Below are 22200 nucleotides of genomic sequence, written 5' to 3'. Positions count from 1 at the left end.
AGGGCGCCAGGGGCTATTTTTCTTTCCTGCTCCCTTCCCCAGCATTCCGTTCCAGCGCTCCGGTCCTTGCCATAAGATCTCCTCTGACCAGGAGTGCTGGAATCATAACAGTTTGTGTATTTTTGACAATACATACATAGTGGGTACAGTTGGGTTTTGAATATTGATTAAATTCGATCCTTCTTGAGTAATGACACCTCTCTGATGTGCTTCATCAGTCAGCGTTTTCAAATTCTTTATGGTACCATTTGTGGGGTCACTTCTAAGTTTTTTTATAAGTGTTGGTATCTCCTAATTGACGATTTACCTCATTGATATAATCATCTTTGTTTAAAACCACCACAGAACCGCCTTTGTCGGCTGGCTTAATTGTTATCTCTTTGTTATCTATTAAGAATTTTATAGCTGATTGTTCTCTCTTAGTAGTATTATGTTTCCTATAGGTTTTAGTCTGTTGCAAATTTCTAATATCGTTCTCTACTAATGTATTGAAGCAATTAATACAATTGCCTTTCATTTGTTTTGGGAAAAAAGTAGACCTGGGTTTAAAATGAGATTTTGAAGTCTCGTTAGTATTATTTTTGCTTTCATTTTCTTTTGTTAAAAATATTTTTTTATGCATAATTTACGTACGTATTTTTGAAGATCTACATATACTTCAAATGGGTTTGCAGATGAAGTCGGGGCAAATTTGAGACCTTTCTGGAGAACAGCTAGTTCTTCTGATTTCAACACATAAGAGCTTAAATTAAACACTTTGCCCTTTTCAGGGCTTTTTGGAGACAATTTTTTGGGGGGTTTATTTCTCTTCTTTTTTCCTCCACGTTTGCCCCTAGTGGTTTTTTTCTTTTTATTACTCTCTAGGGTAACCTTCTCGGTGTTCTGTGTCCCCACTCTAAAAAAAGATGGATCATGTCTCGGAGGCTCCCTTAATTCCTCAAAACGATTTCTGACTGGCAGTTTGAAATCACCCTGACGATAGCGATCTCTATATGGACGATTATACTGTACTTTTCTCCAATTATCCCTCCCTTCATTAGGATCTGCATATGTTGTCTGATATCTATTGTTTCTCCTATAATTCTGTATATTGGATTGTCTTGGAGTCTTTTGAAATCTGGGTATTCTATCTTTAGGGATATTTCTCTTATTATATACATTATTTTTTGAGGATTTATTGGATGAGGGCTGTTGCAATGTTTCCTGATTTACATTACCATTTAGATCCCTCTGAAGTTTCTTTTGTTTTTTTATTTTTAATTCCCTAGTGTTCTTTTCTAATTTGAGTAAGATCTGTTTCTCTCTTGACTTAACATCTTCTAGTTCCAAAACTGGTTTCAAAAGTACATTAATGGAATCAATTTCCTTATTGAGAGTTCTTAGTTCTTATTGTCTTTCTTTTATGATGAGGTCAATTAATGAGTAGGAGCATGTTTTAAGTATTAAATCCCAATCATGTTTAAACTCAGGTCTGGCTGATTGGAAGGAAGGTGCTTTGGATAATTGCAATCCCTTGGGTACTATATGTTTTATCTGGTACTGTTCTAGGGTCGCAATTTCCCACCAAATCCTGTTTTCCTTTAACATGCTCCTCTCTAATTTATTTAGTAATGTGGTGAGATCCTCATCGCAGACATTAGGATCATCATTTATACTATCAATGAAAATATCTCTCATTTGGTTATTACGACTTTCTCTATAGGCAAACATCCCTGCAGCATAGACCACCTATTGATGTTTGAAATACTAACAGAGAAGATGAATAAGGTGGACTATTGCGCACTAAGAGAAAAATTGCTGCACAATGCGAATATCAATAACATACAAACACCATATGTAAAAAATGACTTATTAAAGGAAAGGATGATATCTATATTGAGCGCTATTTTCCTCAAGGAGGTGGCAATGGTAGTCATAAAACAAAGTCTAATTTATAACAAAAAAAGACATATTTTTAGACATCCATGGTTATAAAGTGACACTGCACATAATCATGGCTCAAGACAAACAATGACATATATAATAAAAAGATATATTGCACAGACCCCTGGTTTGTAAACATACACAATGTGAACACACAGGGATATTTTATGTGCAAATTTCGCTATTAATGGTGGGACTTCCAACTCATACCGTTTTGGGTATGTGGTGTGCGCCTTGATGTTAGAAAATGGTTTCCAGCTGGGCAACCCAGCAACACACCACACACTTAGCCCAATCGCAGATGGATACAGCGAGAACACCGGCAGATGTCCAAGGAAGATCGAGGTCCCACTCCAGGCACAACGCGTTTCGGATGAATGATCCTTTTTCAAGTGCTTTGCTGAATGTGTGGATCATTGCTCTATTTAAAGTGCTTGTCCGGAAATATCCTGTTACAAAGTTCCCGCCATTTTGCGTTCCACCGTACGGCCGGAACCGGAAGTGTGAGTTCCACCCACGTACTTCCGGACGAAAGTGCAAGGGATTGATGTAAACAGTGTTGCTTCGTTACAGCGCCGGGCGTCCGTACCTGGCGTTAGCAACCAGGACCAGAAGTGATGATCTCCTGCTTGCGTTCCACCGCATGTCGCAACCGGAAATATGCGTTACATTTGTTGTAGGTTGCGATTGCGTTCCACTGCTTACCAGAACCGGAAATATGCGTTTCACACCATCTCCATACTTATCCTCACAAAAGAGGGAATGCAGATTGCCATTTTAAAGCTACATGGTACTTTGAATGATTTTTCCAGTCTGTGTGTAGCCCAGGACTTACTCCTACAGTGCGATACAAATAGACTGATCGAGGCTGGAGCTGACGTCACACATCCTCCCTGAAACCACTTGGGAATGCCTGCGTTTTTCCTGACACTCCCAGAAAACAGCCAGTTACCACCAAACGTCCGCTTCCTGTCAATCATCTTGCGTACCCCTAGCGATCGCAATCTTCGCACCATTCTGTCGCTGTTTGGCACCGCGCCTGCGCATTACAGTGCATATGCATGCGCAGTCATTCGATAATCGCCCGCTGTGCAAATTCGAAAAACAGCGAGCAGGTCTGAATCGGGTCCTAAGTTTTTACATGTACCATATTCATACTATGCACAGAAATGCTTTGGATGCTGTTTGCAGACTTTTTAAAATGATTGTTAATAATTTATTCAGAACAGTCTGTATTGCTGTATGGTTGGTGAGATAACAATAGTGAATACACATTCTAAATGACAGTATATTTACTTACAGACAGCAGAGAGAACCCTCCTTCTGAGACGTCTATCAGACATAACATAAAGGGAAATCATCACTGCTCTGCTTTATTAATGTGTTTTGCTGCTGATTTTCTGCCCTTATAATCACGTTCTAGAAGCTCTTCTACTCACTGTCCCGCTCTCAGCAGTAACTGCAACCAGCATACGCGAATCATACGTTTAATTTATTTACCCTGTACCAACACACCTATAAATAACAGATGGATAATGGATGGAAATAAGTACAAATACAGCATAGAAATAGATCTACTTCTCAGTCCTCATAAATGTTCATATCTATGCTGCTTACAACATTTATAGAAGCAACATTAATATCTTCCTATTGGTTATGGGGGAAACATATATATACTATAAAGGTCATATGCAGAAAGGTTCATTTTCCGCATGAAAAGTCTATATGTACAATCTAAAAGATGACATAAAAATGATATGTTACCTTTTCATTTTAGGTGGAAGCACAACTGCAAAAGATGGGGGCTCTCAACCCCATGAATATTTTCCTTCATCAAGAAATAAAGCGGATGCAAAAGGTCATCGCAATTGTAAGAAGCAGCTTGACTGAACTGAAACTAGCAATAGATGGGGCTATTGTCATGAGCGAGGTGAGATCCGTCTTATATAAGATATAACATGATCTATGTGTAGAAACAATCATACAATTTGTTGTTTTTAGTGATTTAGAAGGAGATTTGTTAAGCACCATGGGGTCTATTTATTATCTGGTTTTAGGCTCAATAATACAAATTTCTTATTGCACCAATAAGAAATGATGATGTTCCACCGGGAAGTATAAACAAAACAGGGACAGGGGCTCTGATAGGCCATTGCGAACGCCCATCACCAGGTAGATTCTTCTCCTGTTGAATTGTGCAATTCAATTCAATTCTTAGGCTGAAATGGCTAATGTCATCTGAAGAAGGCATCAGCTACCAGGACCAAGCTCTGCTGGTAAAGCTCGCCATGCAGTATAGTAGCTCCAATATCTGCTGCTGTACCCCTACATACATCCTGGTGGGGCTTCAATTTTGAGAGCATCCACTGCAATGGTTTAGCTGCCATTTTCGGAGGATTTCTTGCAAAACTAGTTTAATAAATATGTCCCTAAATTACCAGTTTCACAAGAAACATCACAAAATCACTGCAGTCCTACAATTCAGTATTTGTCTAGTCAGAACCTAGCAAAGAGTCAAGTACTGTACACTATGGTGGCCATTCCGAGTTGATCGCTAGCTGCATTCGCTGTGCAGCGATGAGGCAAAAAAATGACACTTCTGCGCATGCGTATGTGGCGCAATGCGCACGTGCAGGCGTACTATTACAACGAACAAAGTAGTTTTACACAGGGTCTAGCGATGCTTTTCAGTCGCACAGTCAGCGGCAGAGTGATTGACAGGAAGAGGGCGTTTCTGGGTGTCAACTGACCATTTTCAGGGAGTGTTCGGAAAAACGCAAGCGTGCCAGGAAAACGCAGGCATGGCTGGGCGACAGCAGGGCGTGTTTGTGACGTCAAAACAGGAACTGAATAGTCTGAAGTGATCGCAAGTGCTGAGTAGGTTTAGAGCTACTCAGAAACTGCACAAAAAAACTTGGTAGCCGCTCTGCGATCCTTTCGTTCGCACTTCTGCTAAGCTAAAATACACTCCCAGTGGGCGGCGGCATAGCATTTGCACGGCTGCTAAAACTAGCTAGCGAGCGATCAACTCGGAATGACCACCTATGATCGCACAATGGGGGTAATTCAGAGTTGATCGCAGCAGCAAATTTGTTAGCAGATGGGCAAAACCATGTGCACTGCAGGGGGGGGCAGATATAACATTTGCAGACAGAGTTAGATTTGGGTCTGTTATATTGTTTCTGTGCAGGGTAAATACTGGCTGCTTTATTGTTACACTGCAATTTAGATTTCAGTTTGAACACACCCCACCCAAATCTAACTCTCTCTGCACATGTCTGCCCCACCCCCCCTGCAGTGCACATGGTTTTGCCCAACTGCTAACAAATTTGCTGCTACGATCAACTCTGAATTTGGCTCAATGGCCCTCATTCCGAGTTGTTCGCTCGCTAGCTGCTTTTAGCAGCATTGCACACGCTAAGCCGCCGCCCTCTGGGAGTGTATCTTAACATAGCAGAATTGCGAACGAAAGATTAGCAGAATTGCGAATAGACATTTCTTAGCAGTTTCTGAGTAACTCGAGACTTACTCCTACACTGCGATCAGTTCAGTCAGTTTCATTCCTGGTTTGACGTCACAAACACACCCAGCGTTCGCCCAGACACTCCCCCGTTTCTTCAGACACTCCCGCGTTTTTCCCAGAAACGCCAGCGTTTTTTCGCACACTCCCAGAAAACGGCCAGTTTCCGCCCAGAAACACCCACTTCCTGTCAATCACACTACGATCACCAGAACGATGAAAAATCCTCGTTAGGCCGTGAGTAAAATACCAAACTTTTGTGCTAATTTACTTGGCGCAGGCGCACTGCGAACATTGCGCATGCGCAGTTTGCGACTAATCGCTCCGTAGCGGAAAAAAATAACGAGCGAACAACTCGGAATGAGGGCCAATGTCCAGCAAAACTCTTCAGAGAACAGGTGCTCACCATGCTGTGGAGCTACACATCCCAGCATGCCCTGCCACAGCTTTGACAATGCTAAACCTGTGGCAGGGCATGCTGGACTGTCTAGTTCCACTACTGCTGGAGGGCTGCATGTTCAGCATGCTAGAAGTAGAATAAAGTAGGTCTTTAGTTTTTTATATATATATATATATATATAGATAGATAGATAGATATAGATATATAGATATACACTGCTCAAAAAAATAAAGGGAACACTAAAATAACACATCCTAGATCTGAATGAATGAAATATTCTTATTAAATACTTTGTTCTTTACAAAAAGTAGTTGAATGTGCTGACAACAAAATCACACAAAAATTATCAATGGAAATCAAATTTATTAACCCATGGAGGTCTGGATTTTGAGTCACACTCAAAATTAAAGTGGAAAAACACTACAGGCTGATCCAACTTTGATGTAATGTCCTTAAAACAAGTCAAAATGAGACTCAGTAGTGTGTGTGGCCTCCACATGCCTGTATGACCTCCCTACAACCCACACAAGTGGCTCAGGTAGTGCAACTCATCCAGGATGGCACATCAATGCGAGCTGTGGCAAGAAGGTTTGCCGTGTCTGTCAGCGTAGTGTCCAGAGCATGGAGGTGCTACCAGGAGACAGGCCAGTACATCAGGAGACGTGGAGGAGGCCGTAGGAGGGAAACAACCCAGCAGCAGGACCGCTACCTCCGCCTTTGTGCAAGGAGGAACAGGAGGAGCACTGCCAGAGCCCTGCAAAATGACCTCCAGCAAGCCACAAATGTGCATGTGTCTACTCAAATGACCAGAAACAGACTCCATGAGGGTGGTATGAGGGCCCGACGGCCACAGGTGTGGATTGTGCTTACATGTTTGGCATATGCCAGAAGACACCAAGATTGGCAAATTCGCCACTGGCGCCATGTGCTCTTCACAGATGAAAGCAGGTTCTCACTGAGCACATGTGACAGACGTGACAGAGTCTGGAGACGCCAAGGAGAACGTTCTGCTGCCTGCAACATCCTCCAGCATGACCGGTTTGGCAGTGGGTCAGTAATGGTGTGGGGTGGCATTTCTTTGGGGGGCCGCACAGCCCTCCATGTGCTCACCAGAGGTAGCCTGACTGCCATTAGGTACCGAGATGAGATCCTCAGACCCCTTGTGAGACCATATGCTGGTGCAGTTGGCCCTGGGTGCCACCTAATGCAAAACAATGCTAGACCTCATGTGGCTGGAGTGTGTCAGCAGTTCCTGCAAGGCGAAGGCATTGATGCTATGGACTGGCCCGCCCGTTCCCCAGACCTGAATCCAATTGAGCACATCTGGGACATCATGTCTCGCTCCATCCACCAAAGCCACGTTGCACCACAGACTGTCCAGGAGTTGGCGGATGCTTTAGTCCAGGTCTGGGAGGAGATCCCTCAGGAGACCATCTACCACCTCATCAGGAGCATGCCCAGGCATTGTAGGGAGGTCACACAGGCACGTGGAGGCCACACACACTACTGAGCCTCATTTTGACTTGTTTTAAGGACATTACATCAAAGTTGGATCAGCCTGTAGTGTGTTTTTCCACTTTAATTTTGAGTGTGACTCCAAATTTAGACCTCCATGGGTTAATAAATTTGATTTCCATTGATAATTTCTCTGACGTCCTAGTGGATGCTGGGAACTCCGTAAGGACCATGGGGAATAGACGGGCTCCGCAGGAGACTGGGCACTCTAAAAGAAAGATTAGGTACTATCTGGTGTGCACTGGCTCCTCCCTATATGCCCCTCCTCCAGACCTAAGTTAGAATCTGTGCCCGGCCAGAGCTGGATGCACCTAGTGGGCTCTCCTGAGCTTGCTAGAAAGAAAGTATTTGTTAGGTTTTTTATTTTCAGTGAGATCTGCTGGCAACAGACTCACTGCTACGTGGGACTGAGGGGAGAGAAGCAAACCTACCTGCGTGCAGCTAGCTTGCGCTTCTTAGGCTACTGGACACCATTAGCTCCAGAGGGTTCGAACACAGGGCCTGACATCGATCGTCCGTTCACGGAGCCGCGCCGCCGTCCCCCTTGCAGAGCCAAAAGATGAAATCGGCGGCAGAAGACTCCGGTCTTCATTGCTCCCACTGCACACCACACACTCCGGTCACTGTAGGGTGCAGGGCGCTGGGGGGGGCGCCCTGGGCAGCAATAAGAATACCTTTTGGCAATATATACACATAATTCAGTCTGTGACTGTATATGTGTAAAACCCCCGCCAATTTTAGTCAGAAACAGGACAGAAGCCCGCCGCTGAGGGGGCCGGGCCTTCTTCCTCAGCACACCAGCGCCATTTTCTCTTCACAGCTCTGCTGGAAGGAAGCTCCCCAGGCTCTCCCTGGCAGTATCCTGGTACACAAAGGGTGAAAAGAGAGGGGGGGGGCACATAAATTTAGGCGCAAAATTTGTATATACAGCAGCTACTGGGTAAACACTGAGTTGTAGTGTAATCCCTGGGTTATATAGCGCTGGGGTGTGTGCTGGCATACTCTCTCTCTGTCTCTCCAAAGGGCCTTGTGGGGGAACTGTCCTCAAATAGAGCATCCCCTGTGTGTGTGGTGTGTCGGTACGCGTGTGACGACATGTCTGAGGTAAAAGGCTCCTCTAAGGAGGTGATAGAGCGGATATGTGTGAGAGAGGGTGTCTCCGTCGACAACGCCGACACCTGTTTGGATATGTGTAAGTGCTAAGGTGAATTTATTGCACAAAAGGTTAGGGAACAGACTGGAAATCTACCCAGGTCTGTCCCTATGTCACAGAGACCTTCAGAGTCTCACAATGCTCACTATCCATAATAACAAACACTGGTATCGACATGGAGTTTAACTCCACTGTCGACTACGATAATGCAAAGTTACAGCCAAGATGGCTAGAAGGTATTCAATATATGATTATTGAAATAAAAGATGATTTGCATATCACTGATGACTCATCTGTCCCTGACACGAGAGTACACATGTTTAAGGGGAAGAATGCTGAGGTAAATTTCCCTCCTCTCATGAGGAAAAAGAGCGGGAATCTCCAGACAAGAGACGGCAGCTTCCCACAAGACAATTCTCAGGCTGTATCCTTTCCCCACTAGGGCCAGGATATGTTGAGAATCTTCCCCTGGGGTGTCCTGTTTGCACAGACGGTAGCACTTGCTATTCTCAGGGATCCTGCAGATAGCGTGCACATTATAGTATACTACCTAGACCGGCGATTGTGTCGGCATGGGGTTATAGCGCTGTGGCAGCGTGAACAGGTACCTTATCAGCAGAGATGAGACCCTAGTATGCATATAGATATATATATATATGTATATATAGAGATATATATATACAGCGACTCCTAGCATGCAGCGGCACTCAGGGAAAAAAACTCATGGGTATTCCAAACAAATGGTGTTTATTCCATAGTGATACAAAAGAAGATCCAACGTTTCGGGGTGCTAACACCCCTTTGTCAAGGTGAACAAAGGGGTGTTAGCACTCCGAAACGTTGGATCTTCTTTTGTATCACTATGGAATAAACACCATTTGTTTGGAATACCCATGAGTTTTTTCCCCTGAGTGCCGCTGCATGCTAGGAGTCGCTGTATGCATTACAGATTCCAGAGGGCACCGGGGCTTTAGTTACTGCGAAGGGTGAGTGCCAATCCGCTTGTGTATATAGAGATATATATATATTAAAGATGCTGTCTTAAGTGATAGATATATAGTTATAAAGCATGCCCTAAGAGACATGAGTATACTGGGTCCTAGAGTCAAAGCTATGTCGATCTCTGCTTGACGTGTCCTGTAGAATATGCATTGGACAGATGATGCCGACTTAAGAGGCATATGGAAGGCTGAGGATTGTGTGGAGAAGGGTTCTCGGGCCTGGTCTCCACAGCTATAGCTGGTAATTCTGCTAGTTTGCCTTATATTCCTGCACAGCCTAAGAAAGCACGACATTATTAAATGCAGCCTTTCGTATAAAGAAACAAGAAAGTCTGAGGTACGTCCTTTCTTGTCAGAGAAAGGGGGGTAATTCCAAGTTGATCGCAGCAGGAAATTTTTTAGCAGTTGGGCAAAACCATGTGCACTGCAGGGGGGGGCAGATATAACATTTGCAGACAGAGTTAGATTTGGGTCTGTTATATTGTTTCTGTGCAGGGTAAATACTGGCTGCTTTATTGTTACACTGCAATTTAGATTTCAGTTTGAACACACCCCACCCAAATCTAACTCTCTCTGCACATGTCTGCCCCACCCCCCCTGCAGTGCACATGGTTTTGCCCAACTGCTAACAAATTTGCTGCTACGATCAACTCTGAATTTGGCTCAATGGCCCTCATTCCGAGTTGTTCGCTCGCTAGCTGCTTTTAGCAGCATTGCACACGCTAAGCCGCCGCCCTCTGGGAGTGTATCTTAACATAGCAGAATTGCGAACGAAAGATTAGCAGAATTGCGAATAGACATTTCTTAGCAGTTTCTGAGTAACTCGAGACTTACTTCTACACTGCGATCAGTTCAGTCAGTTTCGTTCCTGGTTTGACGTCACAAACACACCCAGCGTTCGCCCAGACACTCCCCCGTTTCTTCAGACACTCCCGCGTTTTTCCCAGAAACGCCAGCGTTTTTTCGCACACTCCCAGAAAACGGCCAGTTTCCGCCCAGAAACACCCACTTCCTGTCAATCACACTACGATCACCAGAACGATGAAAAATCCTCGTTAGGCCGTGAGTAAAATACCAAACTTTTGTGCTAATTTACTTGGCGCAGGCGCACTGCGAACATTGCGCATGCGCAGTTTGCGACTAATCGCTCCGTAGCGGAAAAAAATAACGAGCGAACAACTCGGAATGAGGGCCAATGTCCAGCAAAACTCTTCAGAGAACAGGTGCTCACCATGCTGTGGAGCTACACATCCCAGCATGCCCTGCCACAGCTTTGACAATGCTAAACCTGTGGCAGGGCATGCTGGACTGTCTAGTTCCACTACTGCTGGAGGGCTGCATGTTCAGCATGCTAGAAGTAGAATAAAGTAGGTCTTTAGTTTTTTATATATATATAGATAGATAGATAGATATAGATATATAGATATATAGATATACACTGCTCAAAAAAATAAAGGGAACACTAAAATAACACATCCTAGATCTGAATGAATGAAATATTCTTATTAAATACTTTGTTCTTTACAAAAAGTAGTTGAATGTGCTGACAACAAAATCACACAAAAATTATCAATGGAAATCAAATTTATTAACCCATGGAGGTCTGGATTTTGAGTCACACTCAAAATTAAAGTGGAAAAACACTACAGGCTGATCCAACTTTGATGTAATGTCCTTAAAACAAGTCAAAATGAGACTCAGTAGTGTGTGTGGCCTCCACATGCCTGTATGACCTCCCTACAACCCACACAAGTGGCTCAGGTAGTGCAACTCATCCAGGATGGCACATCAATGCGAGCTGTGGCAAGAAGGTTTGCCGTGTCTGTCAGCGTAGTGTCCAGAGCATGGAGGTGCTACCAGGAGACAGGCCAGTACATCAGGAGACGTGGAGGAGGCCGTAGGAGGGAAACAACCCAGCAGCAGGACCGCTACCTCCGCCTTTGTGCAAGGAGGAACAGGAGGAGCACTGCCAGAGCCCTGCAAAATGACCTCCAGCAAGCCACAAATGTGCATGTGTCTACTCAAATGACCAGAAACAGACTCCATGAGGGTGGTATGAGGGCCCGACGGCCACAGGTGTGGATTGTGCTTACATGTTTGGCATATGCCAGAAGACACCAAGATTGGCAAATTCGCCACTGGCGCCATGTGCTCTTCACAGATGAAAGCAGGTTCTCACTGAGCACATGTGACAGACGTGACAGAGTCTGGAGACGCCAAGGAGAACGTTCTGCTGCCTGCAACATCCTCCAGCATGACCGGTTTGGCAGTGGGTCAGTAATGGTGTGGGGTGGCATTTCTTTGGAGGGCCGCACAGCCCTCCATGTGCTCACCAGAGGTAGCCTGACTGCCATTAGGTACCGAGATGAGATCCTCAGACCCCTTGTGAGACCATATGCTGGTGCAGTTGGCCCTGGGTGCCACCTAATGCAAAACAATGCTAGACCTCATGTGGCTGGAGTGTGTCAGCAGTTCCTGCAAGGCGAAGGCATTGATGCTATGGACTGGCCCGCCCGTTCCCCAGACCTGAATCCAATTGAGCACATCTGGGACATCATGTCTCGCTCCATCCACCAAAGCCACGTTGCACCACAGACTGTCCAGGAGTTGGCGGATGCTTTAGTCCAGGTCTGGGAGGAGATCCCTCAGGAGACCATCTACCACCTCATCAGGAGCATGCCCAGGCATTGTAGGGAGGTCACACAGGCACGTGGAGGCCACACACACTACTGAGCCTCATTTTGACTTGTTTTAAGGACATTACATCAAAGTTGGATCAGCCTGTAGTGTGTTTTTCCACTTTAATTTTGAGTGTGACTCCAAATTTAGACCTCCATGGGTTAATAAATTTGATTTCCATTGATAATTTCTCTGACGTCCTAGTGGATGCTGGGAACTCCGTAAGGACCATGGGGAATAGACGGGCTCCGCAGGAGACTGGGCACTCTAAAAGAAAGATTAGGTACTATCTGGTGTGCACTGGCTCCTCCCTATATGCCCCTCCTCCAGACCTAAGTTAGAATCTGTGCCCGGCCAGAGCTGGATGCACCTAGTGGGCTCTCCTGAGCTTGCTAGAAAGAAAGTATTTGTTAGGTTTTTTATTTTCAGTGAGATCTGCTGGCAACAGACTCACTGCTACGTGGGACTGAGGGGAGAGAAGCAAACCTACCTGCGTGCAGCTAGCTTGCGCTTCTTAGGCTACTGGACACCATTAGCTCCAGAGGGTTCGAACACAGGGCCTGACATCGATCGTCCGTTCACGGAGCCGCGCCGCCGTCCCCCTTGCAGAGCCAAAAGATGAAATCGGCGGCAGAAGACTCCGGTCTTCATTGCTCCCACTGCACACCACACACTCCGGTCACTGTAGGGTGCAGGGCGCTGGGGGGGGCGCCCTGGGCAGCAATAAGAATACCTTTTGGCAATATATACACATAATTCAGTCTGTGACTGTATATGTGTAAAACCCCCGCCAATTTTAGTCAGAAACAGGACAGAAGCCCGCCGCTGAGGGGGCCGGGCCTTCTTCCTCAGCACACCAGCGCCATTTTCTCTTCACAGCTCTGCTGGAAGGAAGCTCCCCAGGCTCTCCCTGGCAGTATCCTGGTACACAAAGGGTGAAAAGAGAGGGGGGGGGCACATAAATTTAGGCGCAAAATTTGTATATACAGCAGCTACTGGGTAAACACTGAGTTGTAGTGTAATCCCTGGGTTATATAGCGCTGGGGTGTGTGCTGGCATACTCTCTCTCTGTCTCTCCAAAGGGCCTTGTGGGGGAACTGTCCTCAAATAGAGCATCCCCTGTGTGTGTGGTGTGTCGGTACGCGTGTGACGACATGTCTGAGGTAAAAGGCTCCTCTAAGGAGGTGATAGAGCGGATATGTGTGAGAGAGGGTGTCTCCGTCGACAACGCCGACACCTGTTTGGATATGTGTAAGTGCTAAGGTGAATTTATTGCACAAAAGGTTAGGGAACAGACTGGAAATCTACCCAGGTCTGTCCCTATGTCACAGAGACCTTCAGAGTCTCACAATGCTCACTATCCATAATAACAAACACTGGTATCGACATGGAGTTTAACTCCACTGTCGACTACGATAATGCAAAGTTACAGCCAAGATGGCTAGAAGGTATTCAATATATGATTATTGAAATAAAAGATGATTTGCATATCACTGATGACTCATCTGTCCCTGACACGAGAGTACACATGTTTAAGGGGAAGAATGCTGAGGTAAATTTCCCTCCTCTCATGAGGAAAAAGAGCGGGAATCTCCAGACAAGAGACGGCAGCTTCCCACAAGACAATTCTCAGGCTGTATCCTTTCCCCACTAGGGCCAGGATATGTTGAGAATCTTCCCCTGGGGTGTCCTGTTTGCACAGACGGTAGCACTTGCTATTCTCAGGGATCCTGCAGATAGCGTGCACATTATAGTATACTACCTAGACCGGCGATTGTGTCGGCATGGGGTTATAGCGCTGTGGCAGCGTGAACAGGTACCTTATCAGCAGAGATGAGACCCTAGTATGCATATAGATATATATATATATGTATATATAGAGATATATATATACAGCGACTCCTAGCATGCAGCGGCACTCAGGGAAAAAAACTCATGGGTATTCCAAACAAATGGTGTTTATTCCATAGTGATACAAAAGAAGATCCAACGTTTCGGGGTGCTAACACCCCTTTGTCAAGGTGAACAAAGGGGTGTTAGCACTCCGAAACGTTGGATCTTCTTTTGTATCACTATGGAATAAACACCATTTGTTTGGAATACCCATGAGTTTTTTTCCCTGAGTGCCGCTGCATGCTAGGAGTCGCTGTATGCATTACAGATTCCAGAGGGCACCGGGGCTTTAGTTACTGCGAAGGGTGAGTGCCAATCCGCTTGTGTATATAGAGATATATATATATTAAAGATGCTGTCTTAAGTGATAGATATATAGTTATAAAGCATGCCCTAAGAGACATGAGTATACTGGGTCCTAGAGTCAAAGCTATGTCGATCTCTGCTTGACGTGTCCTGTAGAATATGCATTGGACAGATGATGCCGACTTAAGAGGCATATGGAAGGCTGAGGATTGTGTGGAGAAGGGTTCTCGGGCCTGGTCTCCACAGCTATAGCTGGTAATTCTGCTAGTTTGCCTTATATTCCTGCACAGCCTAAGAAAGCACGACATTATTAAATGCAGCCTTTCGTATAAAGAAACAAGAAAGTCTGAGGTACGTCCTTTCTTGTCAGAGCCGGGCAGCTAGTTCCCAGGAACAGAAGTCCTCCCCGGCCCCTACAAAAATCCACCAATGTCGCTGGGGCTCCACAGGCGGATTTAGGCCCGGTGGGGACACGCCTTTGTAAGTTCAGCCACAAGTGGGTTCACTCCCTGTTCGATCCCTGGGCAATAGATATTGTGTCTCAGGGATACAAGCTGGACTGTGAGAAGATGCCCCCCTCACCGACGGCCCTGCGGGCTTCCCCCCAAGAGACGGAGCCAGTGTTAACTGCAATTCACAAATTGTATCTTTAACAGGTGGTGGTCAAGGGTCCCCTCCTTCAACAAGAGGGTGTTATTATTAGACCATGTTGTAATCCTGAAACCAGACGGTTCGGTCAGACCCATATTGAATTAAAAATCCCTGAACATATACCTGAGAAGGTTCAAGTTCAAGATGGAATCGCTAAGAGCGGTCAGTGCAAGCCTAAAAAGGGGGAGACTTTATTGTGAATCGGGACATAAGGGATGCATACCTTCAGGTCCCCATTTATCCACCTCATTAGGCGTACCTCAGAATTGCGGTACGGGATTGTCATTACCAATTTCAGATGTTGCCGTTTGGTCTCTCCACGGCCCCGATAATATTCACCATGGTAATGGCGGATATGATTGTGCTCCTGCGGAAGCAAGGTGTCACTATTATCATGTACTTGGACGATCTCCTCATAAAAGCGAGATCAAGAGAGCAGTTGCTGAATAGCGTATCACTTTCTCTGGAAGTGTAACGGCAACACGGCTGGATTCTATATATTCCAAAGTCGCAGTTGGTTCCTACGGCTCATCTGCCTCTCCTAGGCACGATCCTAGACACAGACCAGAAAAGGGTTTATCTCCCGATAGAGAGAGCTCAGGAGCTCATGACACTGGTCAGGAATCTATTAAAACCAAAACAGGTGTCAGTGCATCACTGCACTCGAGTCCTGGGAAGGATGGTGACATCATACGAGGCCATCCCCTTAGGCAGGTTCCATGCGAGGACCTTCCAATGGGACTTACTGGACAAGTGGTCCGGATCACCTCTTCAGATGCATCGGTTAATCACCCTATCCCCCAGGGCCAGGGTGTCTCTCCTGTGGTGCTTGCAGAGTGCTCACCTTCTCGAGGGCCGCAGATTCGGCATTCAGGACTGGATCCTGGTGACCACGGATGCAAGCCTCCGAGGGTGGGGGGCAGTTACACAGGGAAGAAATTTCCAAGGTCTGTGGTCAAGTCAACTGACTTGCCTTCACATCAATATCCTGGAACTAAGGGCCATATACAACGCCCTGAGTCGAGCGGAGATCCTGCTTCGCGACCAACCGGTTCTGATCCAGTCAGACCGCAGGGGTTCATGTAAACCGCCAAGGCGGAACAAGGAGCAGGGTGGCGAGGGTAGAAGCCACCAGAATTCTTCGCTGGGCGGAGAATCAAGTAAGCGCACTGTCAGCAGTGTTCGTTCTGGGAGTGGACATCTGGGAAACAGACTTCCTCAGCAGGCACGACCTCCACCCGGAAAAGTGGGGACTTCATCAGGAAGTCTTCACGCAGTTTGCAAATTGATGGGAACTGCCTAAGGTGGACTAGATGGCGTCCCACCTCAATAAAAAGCTAAAAAAGGTTTAACGCCGGGTCAAGGGACCCTCAGGTGATAGCTGTGGTCGCACTAGTAACACCGTGGTTGTTCCAGTCGGTCTCTGTATTCCCTCCTCTTCCTCTCATACCCAAGGGCTGAGAATTGTAATAAAAGGAGGAGTGAAAACAATGGAGGTCATTCCGAGTTGTTCGCTCGCAAGGCGATTTTAGCAGAGTTGCTCACGCTAAGCCGCCGCCTACTGGGAGTGAATCTTAGCATCTTAAAATTGCGAACGAAGTAATCGCAATATTGCGATTACACACCTCGTAGCAGTTTCTGAGTAGCTTCAGACTTACTCGGCATCTGCGATCAGTTCAGTGCTTGTCGTTCCTGGTTTGACGTCACAAACACACCCAGCGTTCGCCCAGACACTCCTCCGTTTCTCCGGCCACTCCTGCGTTTTTTCCGGAAACGGTAGCGTTTTTTCCCACACGCCCATAAAACGGCCTGTTTCCGCCCAGTAACACCCATTTCCTGTCAATCACATTACGATCGCCAGACCGATGAAAAAGCCGTGAGTAAAATTACTAAGTGCATAGCAAATTTACTTGGCGCAGTCGCAGTGCGGACATTGCGCATGCGCATTAAGCGGAAAATCGCTGCGATGCGAAGATTTTTACCGAGCGAACAACTCGGAATGAGGGCCAATATTCTTTGCTCCGAATTGGCCAAGAAGGACTCGGTACCCGGAGCTGCAGGAAATGCTCTCAGAGGACTCAGGGCTTCTGCCTCTCAGACAGGACATGTTGCAACAGGGGCCCTGTCTGTTCCAAAATTTACCGCGGCTGCATTTGACGGCATGGCGGTTGAACGCCGGATCCTAGCGGAAAAGGGCATTCCGGATGCAGTTATTCCTACGCTGATAAAGGCTAGGAAAGACGTGACAGCAAGACTTTTTCACTGTATATGGCGAAAATATGTTGCTTGGTGTGAGGCCGGGAAGGCCCTACAGAGGAATTCCAGCGGGGTCGATTCCTGCACTTCCTACAGTCAGGAGTGGCTATGGGCCTAAAATTAGGATCCATAAAGGTCAAGATTTCGGCCCTATACATTTTCTCTAATAAATGAACTGGCTTCACTGCCTGAAGTTCAGACGTTGTTCCGGGGGTGCTGCATATTCAGCCTCCTTTTGTGCCACCGGTGGCACCTTGGGATCTTAACGTTGTGTTGGATTTCCTGAAATCCCACTGGTTTGAGCCACTTAAGACCATGGAGCTAAAATATCTCACGTGGAAAGTGGTCATGCTATTGGCCTTAGCTTCGGCTAGGCGTGTGTCAGTATTGGCGGTTTTGTCATGTAAAAGCCCTTATCTGATCTTCCATATGGACAGGGCAGAATTGAGGACTCGTCCCCAATTTCTTCCTAGGGTGGTATCATCGTTTCATTTGAACCAGCCTATTGTGGTGCCTGCGGCTACTAGGGACTTGGAGGATTCCAAGTTGCTGGACGTAGTCCGGGCTTTGAAAATTTATGTTTCCAGAACGGCGGGAGTCAGAAAGTCTGACTCGCTGTTTATTCTGTATGCAGCCAACGAGGTTGGCGCTCCTGCTTCGAAGCAGACTATTGTTCGCTGGATCTATAGCACGATTCAGCTGGTTCACTCTGCGGCTGGATTGCCGCATCCAAAATGGTGAAAGCCCATTCCACAAGGAAGGTGGGCTCTTCTTGGGCGGCTGCCCGAGGGGTCTCGGCTTTACAGCTTTGCCGAGCTGCTACTTGGTCGGGGTCAAACAAGTTTGCTAAGTTCTACAAGTTTGATACCCTGGCTGAGGAGGACCTTGAGTTTGCTCATGCGGTGCTGCAGAGTCATCCGCACTCTCCCGCCCGTTTGGGAGCTTTGGTATAATCCCCATGGTCCTTACGGAGTTCCCAGCATCCACTAGGACGTCAGAGAAAATAAGAATTTACTCACCGGTAATTCTATTTCTCGTAGTCCGTAGTGGATGCTGGGCGCCCGTCCCAAGTGCGGACTCTCTGCAATACATGTATATATTTATTGCTTAACTAAAGGGTTAATGTTATGAGCCATCTATTACTGAGGCTCAGTTGTTGTTCATACTGTTAACTGGGTATGGTTATCACGAGTTGTACGGTGTGATTGGTGTGGCTGGTATGAGTCTTACCCTGGATTCCAAATCCTTTCCTTGTTGTGTCAGCTCTTCCGGGCACAGTTTCCTTAACTGAGGTCTGGAGGATGGGCATAGAGGGAGGAGCCAATGCACACCAGATAGTACCTAATCTTTCTTTTAGAGTGCCCAGTCTGCTGCGGAGCCCGTCTATTCCCCATGGTCCTTACGGAGTTCCCAGCATCCACTACGGACTACGAGAAATAGAATTACCGGTGAGTAAATTCTTATTTTTTGTGTGATTTTGTTGTCAGCACATTCAACTATGTAAAGAACAAAGTATTTAATAAGAATATTTCATTCATTGAGATCTAGGATGTGTTATTTTAGTGTTCCCTTTATTTTTTTTGAGCAGTGTATATATATATATATATATATATATATATATATATATATATATATATATATATATATACATACAGAAATAGATGTGCATTGCTGGCGTGGTGCAATGCATCTATATAAAAGGAATTGTTCCTATTGTTTACTTGGTTGGTCCCATCTGATATGGGAAAAGAAAACATGAAACACATGTTTTCTGCCCTGACACATTAATCATTCACAGAGCAGTTCACTGCAGCTTTCTCTGTTTCCCAAGGCTTCAATAATATTAAATTGAAGGTGGTGGCAACAAACTGTCTGGTTTTATACCCAACTCCCATCACATTTTGGAGAGACAATAAGCTTCTGTTATGTGGTATACACAACTTTGCTGACGGGAAGATTTTAAACCCTGCACATTATATATACCCCTGCACATTATATATACACACACTAATTTTCTCTCAAACTTCCACACACTGAGTCTGCAACCATAATATGCCGTACTGTGTACAGTATGCATCTGTGTCTTACATAGAACATTGCTGTGCCTGTGTATCTCTCTGCATACTTCCCTGTAACCCAGTATTAATATTTGTTAAGCCTCTTTCTGACATGCTGCAAGGAATTTGCCGGGTCTAAAAGCCACCAAATTCACAGGTCTTAGCCACGACCCTAATAAAGAGCATTGTCGGGGACGAGGAATTCACACATGCAGAAATCCTGGGTTGATGCGCATTCCAGGTGCAAAAACCCAGACTTTGGCTGCATGTGTGAGGGAGTATTAGTTGTCCTGTCATAGCTCTCTGCAGCTGCTGATGTCTATATTTCATATGTTCTGCAGAATCTGAGAGAAGCCCTAGATAACTTGTACAACGCACGTATTCCTAAAGTATGGATAAAGGCGTCGTGGGACTCTGCTACACTTGGCCTCTGGTTCAGCGAGCTCCTGGAGAGGAACAGTCAGTTCAGGTCTTGGGTTTATGAGGGAAGACCAAATGTATTTTGGATGACAGGATTCTTCAATCCACAGGGTTTGTACCTATGTAACGCAAAGACAGTTCTCACTAAATCAGCAATTAAATCAGTCAGGAGTTACTTTAGTTACTTTTTATGTTCTGTCAGCATTCAGCCATGGAGTGAGCGTTTCCATTTTACCTTAAGTTACTGAACACATTTACTCCAGGAGTAATAATCTTTCAGCCTCCAAACATGAATTCACACACTGTTGTTTTTATTAGCACGTATATTCATTAGCACATTAATGATGAGACTGTCTCCTATACAGCCTGCACTCAGGAGAGATGGTCCCACACAGCGAAGATCATAAATTACTGTCAGGCTGGGGGCATTGCTATAGCTGCATTCATGATAATAACAGACACATAAAAAAAATATCCTAATTGAACTTCCAAGCAGTTTGAAACCTGGATATAGGTGGTCATTCCGAGTTGTTCGCTCGCTAGCAGTTTTCAGCAGCCGTGCAAACGCTATGCCGCCTCCCACTGGGAGTGTATTTTAGCTTAGCAGAAGTGCGAACGAAAGGATCGCAGAGCGGCTACAAAATTATTTTGTGCAGTTTCAGAGTAGCTCCAGACCTACTCAGCGCTTGCGATCACTTCAGACCATTCGGTTCCTGATTTAACGTCACAAACACGCCCTGCGTTCGCCCAGCCACGCCTGCATTTTTGCTGGCACGCCTGCGTTTTTCCGAACACTCCCTCAAAACGGTCAGTTGACACCCAGAAACGCCCACTTCCTGTCAATCACTCTGCGGCCAGCAATGCGACTGAAAAGCTTCGCTAGACCCTGTGTGAAACTACATCGTTCGTTGTAACAGTACGTCGCGTGTGCACATTGCGCCGCATACGCATGCGCAGAAGTGCCTTTTTTTGCCTCATCGCTGCACAGCGAACGAATGCAGCTAGCGAACAACTCGGAATGACCACCATAGTCAAACCTGCAAGCAAACACCCAGTTTCCAGTACACAGATTATTTATAAACACCTTACAAAAACATACCCTAATAATAATCATACATCCCCCGATAATAATTGTATCATACAACCAGAAACACAGGTGTGTAACATCAGTGGTGCAGTTATTGTGCATTTCACAACAGTGACATGGGGATAGGTGAGGCAGTGCCTTTCCTGTCATACTATCAGAGATGGATTTAGACCTCATGGGGCCCTAGGCAACATACCAGTTTGGGGCCCTCTCCATCAAACATCCATAGCACTATATTTTCTTTCCTGATTCATGCCCCATTAATTATTTGTAATTTTTCCTCCTTAAGGTAATGTCCCTTACACATTATGCACTACACTGTAATACCCCTTACACATTGTGCCACACATAATAATGCCCCTTACACAATGTGCTACACATCAGAATGCCCCTTACACAATATGCCACACACTGTAATGCCCCTTACACATTGTGCCACACATCATAATGCCCCTTACACAATGTGTCACACATCATAATGCCCCTTACACAATGTGGCACACATCATAATGCCCCTTACACAATATGCCACACACTGTAATGCCCCTTACACATTGTACCACACATCATAATGCCCCTTACACAATGTGGCACACATCATAATGCCCCTTACACAATATGCCACACACTGTAATGCCCCTTACACATTGTACCACACATCATAATGCCCCTTACACAATGTGCTATACATCATAATGCCTCTTACACAATATGCCACACACTGTAATGCCCCTTACATGTTATGCTACACACAGTAATACTTCTCACACTTTATGCACCACACCATAATGCCCCTTGCACAATATACCACACACCAGTGTTCTCCCCAGAATTGTCAGGTCGCATCAAGAAGTAACCAGGTAGGGACATTCACAACAATAAAATTTTTAAATCATGACCATATTTTTCTCTGACGTCCTAGTGGATGCTGGGAACTCCGTAAGGACCATGGGGAATAGCGGGCTCCGAAGGAGGCTGGGCACTCTAGAAAGATTTCAGACTACCTGGTGTGCACTGGCTCCTCCCACCATGACCCTCCTCCAAGCCTCAGTTAGAATTCGTGCCCGGCCGAGGTTGGATGCACACTAGGGGCTCTCCTGAGCTCTTAGAAAGAATAGACTTAGGTTTTTTATTTTCAGTGAGACCTGCTGGCAACAGGCTCACTGCAGCGAGGGACTAAGGGGAGAAGAAGCGAACTCGCCTGCTTGCAGCCGGATTGGGCTTCTTAGGCTACTGGACACCATTACCTCCAGAGGGATCGACCGCAGGCCCAGTCCTTGGTGTTCGGTCCCGGAGCCGCGCCTCCGTCCCCCTTACAGAGCCAGAAGCAAGAAGATGG

General features: G+C 45.9%; 1 protein-coding gene across 1 annotated transcript in view; it reads left to right on the top strand.

Moving 5' to 3' along the window:
- DNAH8 (dynein axonemal heavy chain 8) overlaps window positions 1–22200 on the top strand; it is a 1853457-nt gene that overhangs the window by 1795150 nt on the left and 36107 nt on the right. Inside the window, exons 90-91 of the mRNA XM_063918852.1 lie at window positions 3701–3853; window positions 19696–19885. Of these exons, the coding sequence (XP_063774922.1) occupies window positions 3701–3853; window positions 19696–19885 (343 nt within the window). The remainder of the gene's footprint in view (window positions 1–3700; window positions 3854–19695; window positions 19886–22200) is intronic.

Source organism: Pseudophryne corroboree, chromosome 4, assembly GCF_028390025.1.
Source record: "Pseudophryne corroboree isolate aPseCor3 chromosome 4, aPseCor3.hap2, whole genome shotgun sequence".
Taxonomy (NCBI): domain Eukaryota; kingdom Metazoa; phylum Chordata; class Amphibia; order Anura; family Myobatrachidae; genus Pseudophryne; species Pseudophryne corroboree.
Note: the sequence above shows the minus strand (reverse complement) of the source record. Positions and strands in the feature narration are given on the sequence as shown.